Consider the following 22,778-nt stretch of genomic DNA (forward strand, 5'->3'; position numbering starts at 1 on the left):
GGAACTATTGTTGTTGTAAGACTATAAATCCAAAGATTACAGAGGGTTTGGGATCCCACTTACACTCAGGGGCACAGAAAGACGGGGGGGAGACACTGATACTTCAGAAAGCCGGAGAGGCAGCGCCTGTCCCGGGGGCTCAAAGGACCCTCCGGGGTGTTCAGGGCCAAGCACTGGTCCCCGCTGCACCAGGCAGCCCTGGAAGCACCTTCTCCCTAAGGTCAGCAAGGCACAGGGGGGGAAATCAGATGGTCTTAGAAAACGAGTTAATTGTCCAAAACAGGAGCTCAAAACAACAGTTGTACTATTGCAGGTCCAGCTCAATCCAGACCAAAACATGCTTTCCCCAGCAGCAGCTTTACCAGCTGTGTCCATGCAGGGTATAAGAAAGCCTGCAGTGATGCATATGGATCAGTTTGCCCCTATTTTCACAAACAACAGGCTGTTTGTTCCATGGAATAATCTAATGTCTACAGATCCATACATCTGGGGGAAATAGCCACCATCAGTAATCACACTGCTTACCTCATGGCATCTTATATAGCTAAGCAATTAAATTATCTTTTCCCTCTCAGTTGCACTAAGAGGGGCTCTGATCTCAAATTGACGTGAAGTTGAGTCGTGAATCACTTAAACAACTGCTACATTTATCTTCATAGGTGGCTATATTTTAGCAGAAGAGTAAATAACAGTACCACTGTAAAAAAAGAGTCAGTCGAATGCATGAAGTACTGAGAGATTTCTGAGGATAAAAGACATTGCAAAAGGAAAGATTTCTCATTTGATTGAAATATAAAAAAATAAATCTATTATATATGTGCCAAATTTTTTCTTCGAGATTCGTAACAACTTTCTATTGGTAATAGAACGTGTCCAAATTAGATAATTTTATAGATAAGAACAGCTTTGAAGGAACCGGTTAGCGGAGTAAGTATCTTGTGGTAGTTACATAAAAAAGCCCATCTAATTATATATATATATTTAGATGGCTCGAAGAAGTTAGTAGGATGAGTTAGATAAATAAGGAACATTTTGTGGAACAGTTTGTTTGCTTTCTTTTTTATGCAAAAGAAAATGTGTGTGAATTTAAAAGAGCTAAAGTCAGAAACGGCATCTGCGATCCTGATGCAAAATTTGGGGGAGTAACTAGTACTCCCATCTGAAGAGGCTGGCCCACACCCTGTGTTGTATATCTCCCTCCCCCCCAATGCACACGAAGGTCCAAAGCTTTTCTCTGGGCTGGGATGTGCCCCTGCCAGACCGCTCACGGCAGTAAAATGCAAGAGGTGCACATGTGGTTGCAGGATCCAGGCTACACGAAATAAGAAATGTGGAGGCTACCAGCGGCATGTCGGTGGTTTATTGTTCTGCAGCCAGGGATGCAGATTTCCCAGGCACTCCGGGCGAGAGAGGACTTGCCTTACCGGCCTCTTTCCCAGAGATGTGGAGGCCCTGCTACCACACTGGCATTACTGACCTGCGACGGCTCCTTCTGCAATCACAGTGATCGTTTTCGCTTGAAATGCAGTGATATGCCCCCGTTCACTGAAACTCCCGGCTAGCACTGTTAGGCTCCAACCTAAAGCTGAGTCACTTGGTCTCGGGTTCTTTCTGGGCCATATCTTACCTATTAACAGCCTCCATCCTTACACTTCTGCTTATCCCCAATTTTGAAAGCAACCCATTCCATTAACTACCCTTTAATCTCATAAATATATACATACCTATCTATCGTTAGTGCCTAACATTTCTAAAAGAGATTGATTACATACCCTCTCGGGTGCTGTACACACAGGGAGACAAACCGAGAAGATCAGAGCATTTAAATAAGGTTCAAAAAAGCAGGCGCGGTGCCTTGCCATTTTAGAGATGGGAAACAGGGCTGGAGCCATGACACGATTTCAGGAAGGTCACACAGGCTTGCGCAGCACATCTCAGAACTAAACCCACACCACCTTTAGTCACTGCCCTGTTTTCACAAGATCTGTCCTCTTCAGACAATAATAAATATTGGACTGATTATTTGCAAAGTATTTATCTTCACTTGCATCTTAGTTTTCCCTGCTTTTTGATGTCCTCTTCCTTGTAATTACTGCCATCAAAGGATGTTTTCTGCTGTATGTATTCCATTCACACACCAAGGAAAAATAAAAGCAGTCATTTAAAAAGCAAGGCAAGAAAAAAACACCCCAAAAAAAAACCCACCACAAAACCCACCTCTCTCTGAAATGCGGTGAAAAGAAAAGATTAAGAGACTTTCAGGTGTGAAATAATTACGAAAAGGGAGTAATGAAGAATGAAGCTGACTTCAGAGATCTCATCAGCAGGTTGGTCCGAGGACTGAGGACACAGCCCAGAGAGGAGGAGATGCTGGTGTAGCTGCTCTGGGCCCTGACACGGACTGACTCACCCCCCGGACCCGGGAAGAGCCTTGCGCCTTCCCCATCCTTGCAATGGATTCGGGGAACTCCAGCCCTGAACTGGGGCAAATTACTCTGCCCTTAAATGTCCACCAATTTATAAAGCCTCTGGGCTTCAGGGAAATAGCATTCAGCGATGCAGAGCCACCTTTTACCTCTCCGGTTTCTGAAGGAACGGTAAATGCCCAGGACGCACCTGTCTCTCCGGGTCGGCCAGTCCACGTACCAAGCTGTCTCGAGCCAGCGAATGCTTTTCTGAGCATCCCGCTCTGATTTTTCTCATCGGCACAACGCATGATATTTTCCAGCACTAATCCTTCTATAGAGAGTTAAGAAAGTAAAACAGAGAAGACAAAGGCCTAGGATGGTGTGCATCAGCACGGTCACCTAAACAGAAAGACTTAGATCTGCTGAGAATCCAACCCCCAAGCCTCTTAAGCATATTCCAAGTGCAGGGCAGAGTCCCAGCGGAGCAGCTGGAGCAAGGTGCCCATCCCAGCACACGCTTCAGATGCGGACGTTGGCGCCGGACCACGTGCCATCGGAGGACTGGGTTTCCTGAGAAGAAAGAGAAGCCAAGACGGGAGCCTTTCCCTGCTCCTTGGCTAATACTGGCTAAGGTGCTACGAGCTCTCCTACGTATGGGACTGACGGGGGACACCCACAGTCACTGCCTTTCCAGGGGGGCTGCAGCTGCTACCTGCAACAGCATTAGCAGCATGGAAGAAACACTTTTTGGGGTTTTTTGTTTGTTTGTTTCTAAGGTGGACTGATACTGTCCTACCTCACATAAGCATTTTCTTTTTGCCAACTCCGGACCAGATGCAGAGCCCATCTTATAGAGAGAGACAGATGAGCAATAGCTCAGCAGTGACAGGGGTAGTTTTATTATAGCGGAATAAAGAAATTGCAGAGGAAAAAAGATGAGTTCAATATAAGATACAATTGAGGCTATTTGACTTCTGCTGCATGCATCCACTAAAATGATGATGATGAATGGGTCAGAGGGGCTTTCAAAATATTGTGAACCTGTTTCTTCCAGGACAGAAGTTACCAAAAAAAAAAAAAAGCTAAAAGAAAGTCAGTATTTGGAGTTGAAACACTAGGTGAAGGGCACGCACAGCAGAACCCAGAACAGGCAGTTCTATAATCAAGTTCTTGTGTTGAATAGTAAACAAACACCAGAACTTGGGAGGGCATCTGTTCTGCTCCGTGTTGTCTAATTAGACTTCAGAGTTTTAAAAGGAGAGAGCAGAATCAGGAGGAGCAGAAGCCTCCAGCAGGATTTAAAAAGGTAACGAAGACCCACAGAGAAGGGTTTAATCTCCTTCTCATCACAAAGGTCAAAGGGAAACAGATGGTCTTATATCAAACACATCTTTGTAAAACTAAAGAGAAAGTGTTCTTTCAAACTGGAGCTGACAAGAGGCCAACACAAAGCTTTCTCCTTTCCATGCTAATTCAGAAGCGAGATGTTGTTTTAGCACCAGAAGTGGGACCTGAATTGAAGCTTCAAGAGGCAGGAGGAAGGAAGATGTGCTCATTAATATCCTAGTATGACAATAACCTCAGATAATACGAATTATTGCAAAACCTCCAGAGAGCTGATAGAAATGTAGATTTACTCTCCCATCCATGGAGCTCCACTTAATACAGTTTATTCAGCAGCACTGAGTAAATATCAACAAGAAGGCTAAAATATTGATCAGGGAAAATACTTCACACTGAATAAGCTGCAGACATCTGGAAGCAAACAAACTGCTGCAAGAAAGCAGCGGAGATATTTTGGGCATTTTATTCTGCCAAAAGCCCAGCTGATGATTTGCAGATGTAAACTCCCATCTGATGAGAAGGAAGGGGAGAAATAGATGCTCACTGACTAAGAAGGAAGCCCTGCCGGTTTTTTGGTTTGTGATACGGAGAAATGCAGGAGGGATCTGCACAGTCATCTCAAGCAAGGAACACACTTCTCCCAGAACTGTTTTCCAAGAAGTGGTCAAGTCAGTTAATGGGGCTGGGAACCAGTCTGCAACACTTCCAGCTCTGCAGAACGGCTCTGCAGTCTCTCGCGCAGTAGCGGCTGTATTTTCCTACTTCGTTGCATCTCGTGCTTTCCGGGCAGCACTGCTCCGAGCTTTTCAGTACAGAGCTGAAAGTTGTATCAAAACTTTTGGCTGCCTAAGCCTCTCCTTCAGAAGCAATCCTGACCTCCTTTTTAAATCACAGCTGTCTAAAAAGTTTTGAAGATTTGTTAAGCTAACACCTTAACACAGACATACGCTAGATATCAATCCCACACTGTAGCATTACGCTCATGTACTTACCGTCTAAATGTTGGATCACACTTAAAGCAAACACACCCAAGCTTTCACTTTGTGAGACCTGTGCCCTGCCTGTGTCCATTTCTCTGGTAATAAATCTACCCTCAGAGTACTCAAGCCAAGTGGCAAAGAATACAGGCCAAGGAACGGACAACTTCCATTTTATGCCAACCTTCATAAATACTGTGGGAGAAGAAAAACGACAACAACAATATTCTAAAACCCACTGACTAGTTGATAAAAAGAAAGGGTAATTTACAGACAGCCTTCAGCAAATACCAAGGCCACCCTTGCCAAAAGATGCTTCCTGGAACAAAATAGAATAAATAGTCATCTTTTGCCATTTGGGGCGGTGGTGGTGGGTGGATGGAACTGCCATCCTAATTGCTCAAAAAGACCCTGGAATCACTGGGTGTGCGAGCAACAGTGCCGAATACCTCTAGGTGAATACCCCCAGACCTAGGCAAAGGCTAGGAGAGACGCTTCACAAAAAAACCCTGCGAGGGGAGTGGCACGGGAGATGCATTACAAAGTTAGCACCGCTTGCATCTCAGGATCCCAAAACACGCTGCAACGTCACTTAGACTCCAAAGCTCTCTGGCCCAGAAATTGGTCTTGTAAAGTTTGTAGCACAGTCAAGTCCTCAGTCCCAGCTGGAACCGTCAGGCATTGCCACGTAAGATATATTCACCGACAAGTATTACCAAACACTCCAACATTTCTGGAAGCTGCATGACCACGATACTTCAAATAACATAACCCAGAAACTACACAAACCCATCTGAAATAAGACTCTGAATCCTCTCTTATGTCTTCCTTCCCTATCTGTGGCAGGCAGCAAAGAGAGATTAATTCCATGATTGTGGATGTGAAAGAGCCCTAAAAGGTACAGTACAGTTCTCCATCCTCAGCTGGGATTCAAGGGCATAGGCTGCAGGAGAATCATAGAATTGTTTAGGCTGGAAAAGATTTTAAGATCATCAAGTCCCAGACACAATGCAAAATCTGAGCTGTTTATTTTGAATCATTTATTTACAGCAGTGCAGTAAAGGGAATATATAAAATAACATTTAAATAGGCAAAACACAAACAGCATCATTAGGAAAGCATAATAGAGCTCAGATTACCAATTATAATAAAGTAATCTCTCAAGGAGCTTCACATGCATACTGCAGTAAGGAAAAAAAAAAGAAAAAAGAGGACTCTCAACATTCAGAAATATACCTGATTTAGTTTGTTTTCTGTATTTTATTCATTTATTTTTATCAGCTTGTCTCTCAGAAATGTGAGTGCATCACTTTCCAGAGAAGTCGAAAGCTCAAGATAGGAATATCACTAAATGACAGGGACATGGGCGGGAGCGTTGATCTGCCGGAGGGCAGGAGGCCCTGCAGAGGGCCCTGGCCAGGCCGGGGCGATGGGCCCAGGCCCCGGGGTGAGGGGCAGCAAGGCTCAGGGCCGGGTCCTGCCCTGGGGGCACAGCAACCCCAGGCACCGCTGCAGGCGTGGGGAGGAGCGGCTGGGGGAGCTGGGGGGGCTCAGCCTGGAGAAGAGGAGGCTGAGGGGAGCCCTCATCGCTCTCTGCAACAGCCTGAAAGGAGGCTGGAGCCGGGGGGGTCGGTCTCTTCTCCCCAGGAACAAGCGATGGGACAAGAGGGAACGGCCTCAAGCTGCGCCAGGGCAGGGTTGGGTTGGGTATTGGGAAAAATTTCTTTACTGAAAGGGCTGTCAGGGCCTGGCCCAGGCTGCCCAGGGCAGGGGTTGAGTCCCCATCCCTGGAGGTATTTCAAAGCCAGGGAGCAGTGGTGCTTAGGGACACGGTTTAGTGGTGGGCTTGGCAGCGCTGGGTTAACGGTTGGACTTGATGATCTTAAAGGTCTTTTCCAACCTAAAGGATTCTATGATTCAATGATTCATGTAAAGCATCCTCTGCAGATAATACAACAAAACAGAGGCCTTGGCACAAAACTCTTAGCACAGATGTTCCCTATTAAAAAATTTGCAAGTTCCCTCCACAGCAAGTTTCAATTGCACTTCTCTTTCAAACTTCTATTTGATCCTAGTGGAGGGAAAAATATCTGGCAAAAGAATGGAAATGAAAAGCCTCAAGTGCTCCCATGCACTCATACACAAAGCAGCATAACATAGCTTCTGTTATGTGACTGTCCCCATAGGCACGCTATCCCGCACCTTGTAAAGGGGAGGCGAGGGCTGCCAGGCACAAGGGTGAAGTTTTATCTTCTAGAAACTCTAATTTGGTAAAACAGAGCAGCCTAGAGAGGAAAAACAAGTGTCTTGTTCTGCTGCACACATCACTTCACACATACATACCGTCTTTGTGAACACTCCAGAGAAGGCAGTCTCAAAAAGAACTTGCTGGAAGAAACCGAACTTCTTCAAAGGTATAAATTTTAAAACGAAAAGACATATGTAAGGAAGAAGATTCACTTTACAGAACATAAGCAAACTATCATTTTAGCCCAATGGACTCTGGCTAACATTTGATATAAAGCTGCAGCCTTTCAGTTGAACGGCAAACACTTGCCGTTACGCTTCAGGGGAAAAATTAGTCCAGCAAGACTTAAACGATAAGAATTTTCAAGCTTAGCATCATGTTGAAAGGCTACACACTGACAGTTCCTAACTGTCAAAACAGATCCGTTTTAAAAATAAGAATAAACTTATAAGTTAACAAAATCAACTTATTTAATTTCCTTGGATAATGGTTCTGGTTGGATTTAAAACTGCAATGCTAGAAACTGAAAAGCAACCCCTACAGCAGGTAAAGTGCTGGAGCAGGGGAACACAAAACTGACTTGAAATACAAAGCGAAACTCACTGCGCAGATTTAATTGTCAAAGATGATCAGATGAGCCGAAGCATGAAATGGTGACAGCTACGTTGGACTTTTTAATGCGTTCATTAAATTGCTGTTAGTGACACAAAGAGTGAAATATCAGCGAACAAAAAGCATTCCAGTGTATGCAATAGTGGGTGTAGCACCCGCGTAGGAAATTCACTACAAAGGGCAAAATTCCACTTCCAAATCACATCTGGCAATTGCAGAAACGAAGAGAACGGCCACAGGTGCACTAGGAGCTGTGCAAAACACAACCAAGGCATCGCTTACCCTGGGGAACGTCCTGAAGCGTCATTCTCGGCTTAGATCAAGCGGCAGATTTCTTTGTTTTCTTGTAGTTGATGTTTTGTGCTAATTCCTCCTTACTGGTCAACACTAAAAGGAAGACAGGGACATTCTTCCCTGTACAATAAAGATTGCATTTGGCAAGGAACCCAACCGCTGCCAGCCTTTAAAAGGCAGCTCCCAAAAAAGAACTCTTCTGCGGTTATTTTATTTTGTGAGCTTTCTTTTGCCCTGGTTTAGCACGATACTCCTTAGATTATACACCACAGGCAGACACCCTGTTAGATTATAGCCTTTATTTAAGACTGCTGCGGAGACCAACACAAAGCAAAGAAGGACCAGTCCAGAATGCGATGGGCGCGGAAGCATCGATTACTTACCGATCTGGAACTTCAGCTCTTTCAGGAGACACATTTGACTTTAGAAAAAGCCTAGATATTCACTAACTCGCTCTGACCAGCAGAAATTTGGTCAAGGTACTTAAGCATCTGTGAAAGTCTGAGTACAGTGCCTTCAATGTCAGAGTTTTTAAGACTTGATTAAAATCTCTCGAGATTCAATAGATTTTTTTTTTTTTAAAGGGCGCAGACCTTTGGAGAAGACAGACAAAATGAGATACATTGCGAGAAGCAGCTCTTTGAGCAGAGACTGCCAAGTCCAGAAACATCCATTTCTTGCACTGTTTATTCACGAGGTTAGGATGGGGATGAGATACGGATGGTGAGAGTGAACTCATCAACTCGAACCAAAGCTGGTCAAGTCGCCAAAACATTTCCTCTGAAACTAGCAGGAGACAGCACAGCAGGAGGGGAACCAGTCAGTGTTTGGAGCCACAGGACCCTTTTACCTCGACCAGACAACGAAAGCAGCAGTTCTGCTCCCTTTGCCGCTCAGCTGGGCAGAGGCAGTGCCCACGGGAGAGCTCGGCACCGGAGGGCATCTCCCCTGCCGCTGGCAGGAGGCTCTCGCTCTCTCCTCAAGGGAGAGCGACTGATCAATAAGAATTGTGTTAACGGGGAGAATTGGAGGTCCCACATTTGCAACAGCAACAACAGATTCTGAAAGGTCATTTGTACCAAATGAAAGCTTCCTTTGCCGATCAAGACAGTGTGTCCTGCCAAACGCTCCAGGCAATTAAAGCAAAACAACCCCCAAAAAATCCAGCAGACAAAACTTACTTCCTTTAAGCTTATTTAATGATATTTGAAACGCTTAAATTTTCTATTTCCCAGATCCTGAAAACAGATTTTTTTTTTTTTTAAGTGACCAATATTTAATTCCAGAAACATACAACCTTATCAGCTAAGTCATAAAAGAGCTATTTTACAAACATACATCTGGATAATTAGAACAATAAAGTCTTTTTAGACATTCAAACATGATCAGTAAAAATACAGGATTATTAATAAAGATTTTTGTGTATTTTTTAAAGAATACTTCCAGATTTTTTTCTTCTCTTTAAAGTAAATCTCTGTTAAGAGTACATGATTGTTTGTTGTACAAAGAAAATAAAAATATTCTAGTATGAAGAGAGCTCCACAAGACTTAATTCAAAATAAAACAGCAGTGTTTTGGCTGCAGTATCCCTTTTGCAGTACATCTGCTTGTCAGTTGGCACCTTTGGGGGAGGGGAAGGGAATTAAGGGATTTCTTTGGGGAGTGGAGGGAGAAAACAATACCAGATACCATCAAGCACTGAGACTATAATCCAGGGTCACCTGCTGAAGCATCAGACCCCTCTTCTAATAACAGGGACAGTATCTGTAAATCAGAATTTCTAAGTTTTATGAAAACACTGGAAATAGACATAGTGCTGTCTGAAAGCTGACCAAAACCATCTAGACTTCTTAGCTCTTGAGGCTTATATTCTTCATCCTTCTTTCTGATCCCACCTACAGGATGTTAAAGAAATCTCCCCTCCCTACAGACAAGGTATGTTCAAGAAACCAGAGCGATCAAACACCGGCTTAGCATTTGTTCTTCTATGCTTCTACAGGAGAAGGAAAATCCCCTTTCTAGGAAGTACCCATCTGACTTTTTTGCTCATCCCTGAACTATATCCCATAACAGCAGAAGAAAAATCACTTCTCAGAAGGATTTAAAAGAACGGTTGCTATACTACATCTTTGTTTCCAAGATAAGAAACCCTTGCTCATCTTGTATTTGGGGAAGAAAAAATAAAAAAACCAACATTGGGGAGGAGGGGCTGGGGCAAAAAACCAGAGAACATCGTCCTGCTCTGCTATCCAGTCTGAACAAGGGAACATACAATCAATCCATCACCAGCCAGAGGCAAATTAAAACGCTTCCTTATACTGGAAACCAGAATTTAAAAAAGGGTAATCTTATGGCTTAAAGGGGGGGGGAAAAATGAGAATCCTGAATAGTGCATTTGAGTTCCAGCTCCTTTCACACAGCGAGATGGCCTGAGGTCTGCCATACGGCAGATGTGCTAGAGAAGAAAAAGGAATCCCCCATTATTTCACGTTACTGCTCTCGGAAGATAACGGATCCCTGACCCCACCATTCTTTTTCTAGAGGAGTAATGCCCTATTTGTGAGGATGATCAATGCAGCATAAGAAGGCCAGCTGAAACAAGAAACAAACAGGACAGAGCACAGTGTGTTATTTATATTGCCCATAAAACTGGGTTCAAATGGGTTGGTCTTCTCTAACTTTCCTTAAAGCTCTCTGCAATCTCCTGCTCTGGAGACTATTTCATCTAGCACAAAGGCTTCTCTGCCATCATTTGCCTGGCACAAAGTCGGGCTGTTTCCCCTGATCCTTTCTGAGAGGTGACAGGGACAGAATTGCACCTGACCTCCCAGTGGGTTGTGTCCAAGGTAGCATTAGGGGATGGTGGGGAAAATTTCACTCCAGCAGCTCTGGAGGCAGGAATGTAAGGATGACCTGGCAACATAAATACTCTGCATTCCCAGCTTTGTCACTGCTGCTACATCTATTAGAGATGAAACAACATAGTCGTGGATGATGCTACAAAATGCTTATGCAAAGGTGAAAAAGGCAGAGGCAGCATGGGCAGATTGCTCCCCCATCGGAACAGCTATATGCTTCTCGTGCACTATGTTGCTCACCACGAACCTTGAAATTCATGCAACTTGGAGAAAACCAGAGAACCAAGGATTTTGTTTTCAGTTCCAAGGAAAGAGTATTAAGCAACCAGGCCTTCACAGGTCCCATCTTTGCTGGTCTTCCAGCATACTCTTGAAACGCCAGGCTAAGCTCTCTCTATTTAATAGAGTTCAGTGGTAATTTTCAATCAACCATGGAAGCCTGCTGGAAAGCTTTCAGACAGCTAAGGCCATAATAAATGCTCCTGTTTCTGGAGTGTGTAGACTCAGGCAAGCATCATGCCAACTGATGAAGGGGAGTTCAGGGGAGAACAAGGGTTCTTTTATTTAAGGCGAAAAGGGCCTTAAACACCAAGTTTGGCTATAGCCCAGTTCTCTTTCTGGCAGGATCGGGTAAAGGATGCCACATCAGCATGAGGCAGCATTCTAGTTTGGGGGCTTATCAGAGGAAGTCTAGATGTTTATAACCAAAGGAACCATATGGCTGAGGGTGAGGAGGGGAGATCCCACCCACTAAGAATGGAAGTGCTCGGCTAATACTGACAGTATACTCATACAGGTGCAACAGGACAGGCCTTAGTGGGTCCCAAGGAAGAGGAAGCTCCTGCCAGCCTGGAAGAGAGCACTTTGGCTTGTGTTGGCAGTGTAACGCTCCGCTGGTGAAAAATGATACTTTGTGCAATTGGCTCTTAAAACAAGAGAAACTCATCCCTACTCTATAAGGGCTCAGGGCTCCAACTGTCACATCAGGCCCAAAATCATCCCTGCTCAACCTCTGTCAATCTTTACACGAATTTATCCCTTGCATATTTCTAAGGGGAAGAACAAAAAATTTTTTTTTTTTTTTTTTTCCTATGTGAATAGACAAAGGTTAGATCTGATTTCTTGCCAGGAGCTAAAGAAAAACCGTTTGTTTTAAAGGAGCAGGGAGTACGATCTTTATGCTGACCAAAGACAGATTCTCAGCACTTCGCGATGCGCGCAGTGACGCAAACAATGCTATAGCAGTTCTGACGCATTAATGGGATTTACAGCTTTGGCGTGCTGTTCAGCTTGGGTTCATTAAATAGTTTAAAACTTGGGAAGAGGGTGCAAAAAAGACTGCCTTACACACTTCCCGCTAGCAGTTGTATTCACGGTGTCTGTGACGCCGGGGACAGCTCAAACCGCCATATGCCAAGCAAGAAGTGCCTGTCCTAGGAGCAACTCCAGAGCAGAGGCACAGCCAGCTTAGGCTGTCCAGTGTTAGCTCTGCTGGTAGCCTGACAGTTACCATCTTGTTCTCAGACTGGAAGGAATTCCAACAGCAAAACCCCTTAGCACAGGCCTAAGGAAGTACTAAAGAGCTGTTTCAGCCTTCTTTGTTTTGCACATCTCTGTTTCAGTGAGAATACATTGGCACAAATCAGTTTAAAAAAAAAAAAAATCAAAAAACCCAAACAAAACAAAAAACAACCCAATCCCACCCCCCAAAAAAACCCCAAAACCCATCCCAAGCCCTCAGCAAGACATACTTTCAGGTACTAAAATTTACTGGCCCTATAATCAGCAGTACCTGTGGCTAACTCAAATGGCAGCCCTTATTCATTCAGTAGTGAATCAGGGGCAGATCTGCCCCACATCTTTGAAAGACTTCTGGGTTTGCATTTTTTCTTTTTGATCCAGAGAAGAGTTACAAAAGTGCTGCAGGTCCAAGCATTTTTATCACTTTACAAAGGAGACAATAATCAAAGCCAACAAAGTCAAGAAAAAAATTAAACCTTTCTCCTCTCCCAGTCTAATCTTGCATGTCAACAAAGGAGACCTCTAACGGGAGAGGGGAAAAAAGAAAATTTGCCCATCTCAAGTGCCTGGCTATTCAGTGCACGGAAAATTCTTGTTACACATGTGGTGACACGAGCAGTTCCCATGCAATTGTTGAATACAGATAGTTCCAGCCACAAGTCGTCCTAACACCTTCATAAGTAGCTCTTCGCATGGCAGTTTGATTGCCAGCAGGGAGTGCAGAGTCCAGTCCAGGGAAGTAAAGATACACTTGCACATAAGCACACCCCCTCCCCTCAGACCTGACTTCTGGTTCAGGAGCGGTGGCAGGCAGGGTGTACTATATGCAGAGGGCTAGAACTGTCACTACCCAATTAAAATAGAACAAAAAAGCAGATTAAAAAATTAAAATGTGCTTTTGATACACGGAATGAAGTCAAATAAATACATTGATTTTTTTTTTTTTAAATGTCTAAATACATTTTTATATCCTACACCCAAAGCTCTGTACATTTGGTTTGGTTTTTCTGTTCTGAAAAATGAATTTCTGGTAGCAAGGAGAGGAGCAGAATAGAATAGACTCCCTCACTGACAAGATAGTGCAGGTGACCCACAGGAAAAGCACCCCATGCCCACTTTGCTGGAGTATGGTTCACGTTTGGGTGGTCCAAACCCTCTTGTCTCAGAGTCCACAAGGAAGACAGCGGGTGCTGTGTCCTGATACTCTTCCTCCAATCTTCAGCCACTCCTGAAAACATGACTAGCTTTTGTCTGAAGGGGGGGGGGGGGAAATAAAAAGAAAAAAAGGGTGGTGAGAGAGAGAGGGTGCAATGAGAGATGAATGCCTAACATTTCTGAACACTAGTACTAGCAGAGAAAGCGTGTTATGTGAGAGACAACACACCCATTTAACCTCAAGACCTTTGTTAGTATTTCCAGCAATTACATCTCTAGGATGCCTAAGGCCAATTTAAAGGCACCCATGGCAACCACTTTACACAGCATCGGAGACATCCCAGAGAAAGAAAAGACAGATTGTACTCATTTTACACATTCAAAAATCTTCCTTTGGGACTTTATATCAATCTAGCCTTCTTTGAAAGAGAAGTTGTACATCCTGAGATGTAAGTTTTTGGCAGGTAGGGGTGAGACAGCTTGCAAACAACCTTTTCAGAGGAAGGAACAAGCTCCTCTGCACATGTGAGTCTCAATGGATTCAACTGACCTTTCTTGGAATCAGCATGGTCTCAGCCCTGCGAGAGCTGCTGAAGTAGGCGAAACCTTTTTTATGTGTGGGTGAAACATTAATAATTGACTTTGTGCTCTTTGTTTAATGTCTGAAGCCAACATGCTATATGCTACCAATTACAGACAGTCTGGTTGCGTACCTGAGTGCTCTCCCGTGGAGGCTGATCCAGCCAGCCCTTGGCGTCGGAGAATGGTGTAGTCTTCCTCAACCTCCTAAAAAAACAAACAAAACCCCCCCAAACTCAAGTGGCTCTTTCTCTATTGACCAAACGAACAAAGAGGGCTTCAAAGGGGAAAAAGAGAAGTTTCACTGCATTTGAGTGGACTGGATCACCCATGTCACTACAGTGACCCACAACAGATCTCCTTTATCAGCATCTTTATCAGGCCTTCCATTTGCATGCATTATTCCACTTTCTTTCCAGACTTCCGTTAAATTAAAGGCTGGCTACTGACTTAACATGTTAGTATGCATCATACATCAAGATGCTATAAACCTTCCACAGCAATGGCTATTATAGATAGAGAATCGCCATCACATACAAAAAATCATTTTGGATATAGTGAGGCTAAAAACCTCATTATTGGTCTACTGCAACTTTGCACCTTCATTTGACATTAGTAGCAGTATGCAACAGATTTGATAAGTCTTTTTATGTCAGGAATTCATATTCCTCAGGTCAGTGGCCCCTTCAAAACTCCATTGTTGCAGACTTGCATCAGTTTTGTCTTATCCCTCAGGAATCTCTCCAAATTCAAAGCAAAGCAATATAGGTACTCACTAGCTCTAGCAGGACTATTTGCTTCTTGTAACCCACAACTCAATGCAAGCAAAACAGCACCACGTTTCTGCTTTAAAAAGCTTTCAGAGGTAAGAACCAAAGACAAAAAAAGGCATGGCTGCCTTTCTTCCCTCTCAAAATTATTTTCAAGCTCCTCTCTAAAACAAAACTGAAGGAATATGAAAACCTTGATACTGCAAACAGAAACATAGCACACCTTTAACTTTTCAAGGTCATCCTCTATCTTCTGAATATACTGCATCATCTGCACACGTGACTCTATAGAGAAGTGAGGGCTTGCTACAAATGAGCAGGACTCTTCCACTCCCCCCCAGCGTGAGGCCATCATCTCTTCAGCAAACGGGGAGCTTCCTCCATCGGACTGGGTGTCCCGTGGGGAAAGTGGCTGCTGCTGTGCAGAGTCCAAAGAGGTGCGGCCACCTGCAGTGCACTGGAGAACTAGAGACGTTACCTCCTCATCTGTGGAGCTCTCCTGCACTGTTCCATATCCATCAAGGATCAAATAATTTCCTGTTAAGAGAACAGCTTTTTACTAACACCTCCAGCTCAGTAATCACCAAGAACCACTGAACTGTAGACAGTTTAAGCAGACTTTAAGAAAGATAAGTGGCGAGAGGCCCATCTCCTGAGACATTTTAAAATGGTTAAGAAAAAGCATTTATGAACACTACACAGAATAGTGATCATATCAGACCAGACTAGCTTGGTTCTGAATTGGGCTTCAGAGATCATGGCTGGTTTTCGGACTGCAGTTTGAGAATTACATGATTAGATGAGCTAATCACCTACCTTCCTCTTTTTCCAAAATCTGTGTTTCTATTGTAATGTCTGAAAATCCTGCACTTACACTAATGGTACCCGACAAATCAGACTGCTAGATTTCTCACCTCCACTAACCAGCTACAGTACTGAGGATGCTTTTAGACAGGTTAGCTTTAAAATTTAGCTTGCTAATGATACATTAAAACATAAAGCAATTCTAGATAGAAATGCTTTCACAACCTGCACCTAGCAATAGGATTATATTAAATAATTTCTCTACAGTATTACAGCAAAGCTAGCTTGTGGAGTCAGAATTGACTAAAACCAGGTCAATCTAATTTTGATGTTCCTACACAGTTAAGAAAGTAAACAGCGTAAGTGGTGACAAAGAAATTAGATGCTTCAAGCTGTTGGTGCAGTTTTAATAATTTAAAATGTCTCAGTAATTCAGGGAAAGAAAAATGATTTTCAATAGGTAGTTGGAAGGCAGCATTCAGACAGTCACAAACCAGCTTATTCACATTGACAGAATCCAATTTCTAAATAATAGCATATTTATGGATAAGAGATTTCAAGACTAATAGCCATATAGAATCTACCTACTAGTAGCTACCTCCACTACAACATGCACATGAGATAAACCTCAACTTGTGTGCTAAATTTAGTTCAGTGTCACCATGTTGGCTGATCAAAATCACAGGACTTTCCAAACACAAAGCGTGCAAAGTCCCATGCAAATGCTCACAGCTGCTGTCTTAGAGCTAGTTTTCTGCTGAGTTAACAGCTCTACAACCTTCTTGAAGGCTAGAATAGATATACTTTGAGAGGGTGTTCAGGTAACTGCCAAATATAGCACATGCAGTAATAATAGAAATAACAAAAATAATAAGGTTTTAAGAGCTTCAGACTGGGGTAAGGGCACAGGAGACTATTAACAATGCAAAGCTAAACTGTAGTTTCTTTTCTGAAGCTTGATCAGGAGAAGCCAACACAGTATCTACAAAATAGCATGAGTCATGGGGGCTCTGTGTGTCCAGATTAAGGAAGTGCTTTGCCTTCAGGGAAAACGTTTTCCCTACAGGTCCCAACAGTCAGCTGAAGAGATAAAGTGGTCCAGTGGCAACCGCAATCAAGAGCTTGCATTGTGCCCGTGCCTCTGTAATTACAGGCTGTCACAGTGTATTAACCCCACAGTATTTCAGCTTCTGCTTTCACAAAATAGAGAATTCATTAGGTACATGTTTGTACAGCCCTTTTCAGGGCTAAAATGACTGTCAAGAACTGACAGTTAACTTTAAATGTCCTATACCACATAAGCAAGAGAGGAAAACATATTTTCTTTAGTATCTTCTATTTAAAACTAAACTCAAGTCTCTAATACTGAATCTGGACAGACTATCATGTAACGAGTGAATGAAATAGGCTCACCTGAGATCCGTATTTGCACATCTTCTTCCTCCTTCCTTTCCATTAGTTCACTTTCAGATGGATTTTCATCACTGTGAGCTTCTCGAGCATCAAAAAAATGCTCCCCACTGTCATCAGCACCCACCCCTTCCAGCTCTGTGGTTGAGATCTCCAGATTCATACTCATGCGGTCTATTGCTAAGTTACTACTTGATCTGGGGTCTCTCCCTATCAGCTGCGTGGCATCCCCTGAAGCTGGCGATTCAGCTGAAGTCCGGAGGCCATAACTAGCTGTGGACTCATTAGTTCCGGTTCTCGGAAGTGTTCTGTCTGTTCCAGGCTGGTGAAATTTGTTGTTGTCAGAGTGCTGTAGTCCAGGCTCACTTCCACTCTCCGTTTGGGCTTCTTGAGAAACGGTCCTAAACCTGGGAAAGCGCTGCCGGTCTTCAAGGGTCCCCTTCTCAGAGAAGCCAAGCTGCTGTACCAACAATTGTTTCAGCAAGCCCACTGCAAGTAGAGATAACGTTCGCAAGGCTTCACAGACCATAACCTCCCTAACAGTGATTAAACTAGACATAAATGCCACCTTTTCAAAAAGGCATGTCTCATAGCAGCCAGCCCTCTCATTGCTCTTGGTAGGAAAAACAGGGATAAAAATAAATATATAAGGTCTGAAGCCTTACTCCACATTTTACCTTATAAGCAAGAGCAACCATGTCAGTGCAAGTTCCGCCTTGCTTATGGAAAAACAGAGAAATCACCTACTGAAATTATCCAGCAAGCGAGCTGGAGTGTAGGTGAGTGCCTAGGTTTTACCCAGGCCCTCAAAGGAACTAAAAACTATGGCCATAATAGGGGACTCCCACCTGAGAAACCAGCATATTGAGAATATTTCACTCAACTCTGAAATGACAGATCAAAAAAACTGAAGACACATTTTCCCTAAAATTTCATGCAAATTTATGCTTGTTTGAACTTCAACCCACATTCCTTTAGCTCTCAAATTATCCCAACCAAGCACTTCATAATAAGGACACATTGTTCAAAACAAAAATATGATACTGTCAAGCACATAAGAACACTGTTCATTCTCACCATATAATGCTCATGTAACACCCAAGATAAGCTATGATTTCATACAACAGAGCAGTCACTCATCTAAGTGGAAGGCTCTTGTAAAAATGCCAGTGACCCACTGCTGCTGTTAGAGGGCTGCTCTTTTAAGTCTGAACAGTCATAAGGTGCTAGGTCACTAATACTACCTTCACACACCCTGCAGACTAAGATTATCTTATCAGTGGTCTCTGAAAACAAGTACCAAGAACATTTGTACACATGTTCATTTGTATTGAACATTCAGAATTAGAAAAGGACTTTGAATCCTATAAAAAGGAAGCATAAATGGATCAAAAGATCCAAGATAAACTATTAAATTGCAGAGAACTGTCATTACTTGTATAGAGGGATGGAAGCAGGAACTCAGGCCAAGGATATGAATGCTCTGCATTTTGGTAAAGGCAAATGACCCACAGAGAAGCAATACAGACTATTCCCTCCAAGTACAATTGAGGGACTTTGTGTCCCTTTCAGAGTTGCCAAGAAGAGATACACGGATTAATGAATTCATTCAAATTTTAGGAAGTTATATTTAGGAATTGCACTGCTAGATCCGATCAAGTAGGTTGCATAGCCCTGCATTCTTCCTCTGAAAGGAGGTATACCAGAGAACAGAGGAAGTGATTAAAAATCTTCTATAAACAATTTTACAGAATAACCTGTCCATCAGGAAAATTTCTTTTCAACACACACAAGTGTTGATATAATTATATCCAACCACCTCCTAAGTCCTCTGAAAATCTGAATCTAGACTTTGTCAAGCTCACATATATCCAATATTGTTTGCAGGATTTTACAAAAAATTATGCAAAATCATATTCTGCAACTCATGCAATCTCTCCTATTCTGCTCCAGTGCTATGAAATTAAGTCCACAGGCTAACTGCATTGTCTTTTAAAAAACTATTGACTAGCAATGGCACTGTACAGCACCGCACAAAGTTCTGCAACATAATTTTGTCATCGAAGCACTTCATGTACAGAAAATAGTAATTCATTACCACCATCATTTTATACATGGGAAAACCACAGAAAAACAATGAGATGCCTAAAGCCAAAGAAAGGGCCAGCATATGAATTCAGAACTTAGAATTCCTTGCTGTCAGATCCATTTTGTTTTGCTATGCTGCGATCTACAGCACAGAGAGAATTGATATTTAATAGAAATGGGCTTTAGATTTTATTTTAGCTCATTTATTTAGATGGTTGACCTAACAATTTCCATCTCCAAATCACATCCCACCAGCCACTGTCCACAGATACTTACAGTTCCTTAATGCATCCAATGCCCACTGCCCTTCTGATACCGAAGGTAAACTGGTGGTTGTGTGTTCATAGCATGCAGAAGAATCTTTAAGTGTCAGGTCTGCCTGCTGCACTTTATCAAACTGTGTTTCTGACACAAGAAGACTTTCTACCTTGGACTTTTCAGACATGATGGGCGAAGATGACTGAGCGTTCAGTATTAAGGGAGATTCGAGGCCCAAATCCTTATCTAGTAAACAGAAAACATACATTCAAGTTAATCAACTGTGTCAAATATGATGATAAACTACAGAAAATTCTGCTTCACACAGAAATCTCTGAAAACACTAAAAAATACAGTCCTTGAGCACAGGCTTGGTAAAAGGCCAATTCTTTCCAGGGGAAAAAAGAATCTTTCCCATCAATTCATAAAACAGATGGAAGTAGTAAAAGGTACGTTTCCAAGAGGTTCAGTATCACTTCTCTACATGACTCGTAAAGAAATCATTCCTTTCCAGAGAAATGTCAAAGTGACCACAAGATCTCCAAGCCACAGGAATATGGCTTGGCACATTTGCACTCCATGTAGCAAATCTACTGATGCCATTCACCTGGACCACTGTTTTACCTGGACTTTGTAGGCTACTGGCAGGAATGTCATGCTGCTCTTTGAGCTTCTGCTGCTCCTCTTCTTCACGCTCTTCTCTGCAGGGAGGAAAGAACGAGCACATTCTTTTAGTCACATATATCTGAATTGCTCCATGAGAATCCATGCTTTGACTGGCAATCTTTGAGCAGAAGAACGGGTACTGGAAAAAGAAAAACCAGCCCTTCTTCCTCCAGCTACTTTTACTTACTCGCCAGGTCCTGATTGTGGCAATGGAATCACTCTTCTGGTATTCCCCATTTTTACAGTCCCTGCCATCTGAGCTATAAGGTCCTGCCATCTGCAGTAGAAACATCAAATAAAAACATGCAAGACGTGAAGCATAATGAATACTTCTCTCTTTAACACCTCTTAAATCCAGCTATTATTATTACTGCTTTTCTTATCAACGGATTTTTTTTTTTTTTTTTTTAATTCTGTTACATTCAATTCCTCAGTAATACCTTGCAGCCACAAGTGAATATAGCCAAGCCGCAGCATAGTGCTCACCTCACCAGGATACTCTTCAGCAGAAGGAAATGAATGACAGGACCTTAGCAGGAGTTGTCAGGCGAGGCAGTTATTTCATATATAAATATATACAAAAGCATTAAGTAACATGCCACATATTACTGAAGAGTTTCATATATGACACACTAGAACAGCTGCTATGTATCACATGAATAAATCTATGCCCTGCTTATACTTTAGAAGAAAAGCATTTCTACCAAAGAGGAAAAAAGTGTTTAGCTAGGGAATCAAATTCATGCATTGGGGAGCTTATGATGCTAGTATCAAAGTCTGCAAGGCTAACTGGTTCTGCATGAAGATGCAGGATTATTTCAGTTACTTATCTCGAAGGCAGTCACGTAAGACCAGAATTGCAAGGGTAAAGAAAAGCATTTTTGAGGTCAGAAAAGGGGTTGGAGTGAGCCAGTCAGCAAGCAACAACAACAACAGAAGCACTGAGTGTAAATATGGGGTGTTTTTTTAATACATATGTGTGTGAGTATATACACACACATATGCTCACTAACCTATGTGTATACACCCTCCCCCTGCTTTTTATAAGTTGGGAGAGACTATCCTTGGATACTTCCTAACATAGACCAACATAGCTATGTTTTCAGCTAAGCTTAGAGAAGGAACTCAGGTAATTCATGGACACCTGCACAGTCACTACAGGCAAGCAGATGTAAAAGATCTCTGAAGTACAACAAATCAAGCAGCAGATGGAGCTGAACCAATTACTTACACATTCTTTTCTGAAACAGTCTGTGCCACCAGTTCATAAATATGAGCGCCATTTTCTGACATGGAGATGACGAAGAAAGCTTTGTTATCTGAAGCAACACAAGGAGGGAAGAATTTAACTAGATGCCTTGTCCCACATAGCTTTCTGAAAATTCCTAGAACTGGGCATAACCCCAACCAGAAGCAATGAAAGAAGAGTTCATGAGATAATCCTCCAATGCTATAATATACAAACATCGATCTTTCCCATCCCGAAAGAAAAGAGCCATTACCACCCAAACCATTTTGAAAAAGATTTATTTCTCCTCTTTTCCCTCCTAATAATTTCTAGAGTACCTTTCATCTCTAATACAATCAGAGTACTTTAATTTAGAAGTCTATTTAAAACTCAAGACATGCCTATTACTGATGCAAAGAAGTTAAACAGCTCATACATACAAAGCAAGATGTTGGACAACCAAGAATTAAGCCTACGCATTTTTCCATGTTCTACTCTGGAGCTCGAGACAGAAACATCTAACCTCAACTGATCTAATCTTCATTTTTGCCTTCCTCTTTTGCTTTCTCAATTGGTTACACTGACCTGTTGCCACCTGACGAACCAGAACAGTGTTCAACTTGATGATAGGACTGAAGGTGTGTTTACTATCAGCTGTCGATGCCAAGATTTTACTGTGACACTTCAGTACCAGTTTATCATCTTGTTTCTGCAACAGCACCAGAATGTCCTCCAGAAGCAGAGTGTAGAGATCTGCACAGAGTGCAAAAGAACACAGAATGAGTTAAAGAGTCATAGTTTTATATCACACCCCTGCAGAAAGAAAAAGGCTGCATTTTTGATTACTCATGCAGAGGCAGTAATCAGTGCTATGCCATTCTAGGCAAAGCTTGCAAATCTTCCTCATCAAAACTACAGCAGAAAGCTACAGATGGAATTGGATCATCTCATGACTGACTGCTGTGTCCCTGCATGGCCTTAATGACACTCCAGCACATTTCAGAATAGACAAGAATGATTTAATCAGCTCTGAGAAGCACACAGCCATTATTATAGGTGGCAGTAAGAATCATAACTGGAAACCGCAGAAATGCTTTCCTTCTCTCCTTCTCAGCAAACACACACAAACCCAACTTTAATTCAATTGATGGAATAGGACTCACCGATAGTTTTGTCACGATTAACCTTCCAAATTAGAGGTCCTTCATGAAGCATTTTTCTCTTCGTTAGATCCAAGTTCTGTCAACAGGGGAAAGAAAAAAAGTAGCACTATGAAATTTCTGTGGAAGCAAGTAATGGTAAAGCATGGGAATGTCAGAGGGAAGGCTAGAACAGGTACTCCAGTTTGGAGAGAGCAGCTAAACTCAGTCTGGAAAAAAAGATGTGGAGCAGGAGTAGGGTATGCTTGCGAACCAAAATCTTGTGAGAGGTGTTTGTTATCACTCTTCCTCATTCACTGCTCTTTTGCAGATGCTGGGGTCACAGGGTAGAGTTTTCATACTAAGTCAAGCTACTAAGGCATTAGGATGTCATCTGATTTTTAGGAGGATTTTTTCCA

The 22,778-nt window shown here is 42.6% G+C and overlaps 1 protein-coding gene across 4 annotated transcripts in view; it reads right to left on the reverse strand.

Annotated features, from left to right (window-relative positions):
• Positions 1-12,810: 12,810 nt before the first annotated feature.
• ARHGEF12 (Rho guanine nucleotide exchange factor 12) overlaps positions 12,811-22,778 on the reverse strand; it is a 77,378-nt gene continuing 67,410 nt past the window's right edge. For all 4 annotated transcript variants that reach the window (XM_082330777.1, XM_082330776.1, XM_082330775.1 and 1 more), the window contains 10 exons: positions 22,384-22,459; positions 21,806-21,973; positions 21,224-21,311; positions 20,180-20,269; positions 19,951-20,027; positions 19,345-19,572; positions 16,984-17,469; positions 14,990-15,303; positions 14,131-14,203; positions 12,811-13,513 (listed from right to left, as the gene is read on the reverse strand). In XM_082330777.1, coding sequence (XP_082186903.1) covers positions 13,503-13,513; positions 14,131-14,203; positions 14,990-15,303; positions 16,984-17,469; positions 19,345-19,572; positions 19,951-20,027; positions 20,180-20,269; positions 21,224-21,311; positions 21,806-21,973; positions 22,384-22,459 — 1,611 coding nt within the window. In that variant the 3' untranslated portion in view covers positions 12,811-13,502. The remainder of the gene's footprint in view (positions 13,514-14,130; positions 14,204-14,989; positions 15,304-16,983; positions 17,470-19,344; positions 19,573-19,950; positions 20,028-20,179; positions 20,270-21,223; positions 21,312-21,805; positions 21,974-22,383; positions 22,460-22,778) is intronic.

The sequence above is a fragment of the Platalea leucorodia genome (genome assembly GCF_965183815.1).
Source record: "Platalea leucorodia genome assembly, chromosome: 20".
Classification (NCBI taxonomy): domain Eukaryota; kingdom Metazoa; phylum Chordata; class Aves; order Pelecaniformes; family Threskiornithidae; genus Platalea; species Platalea leucorodia.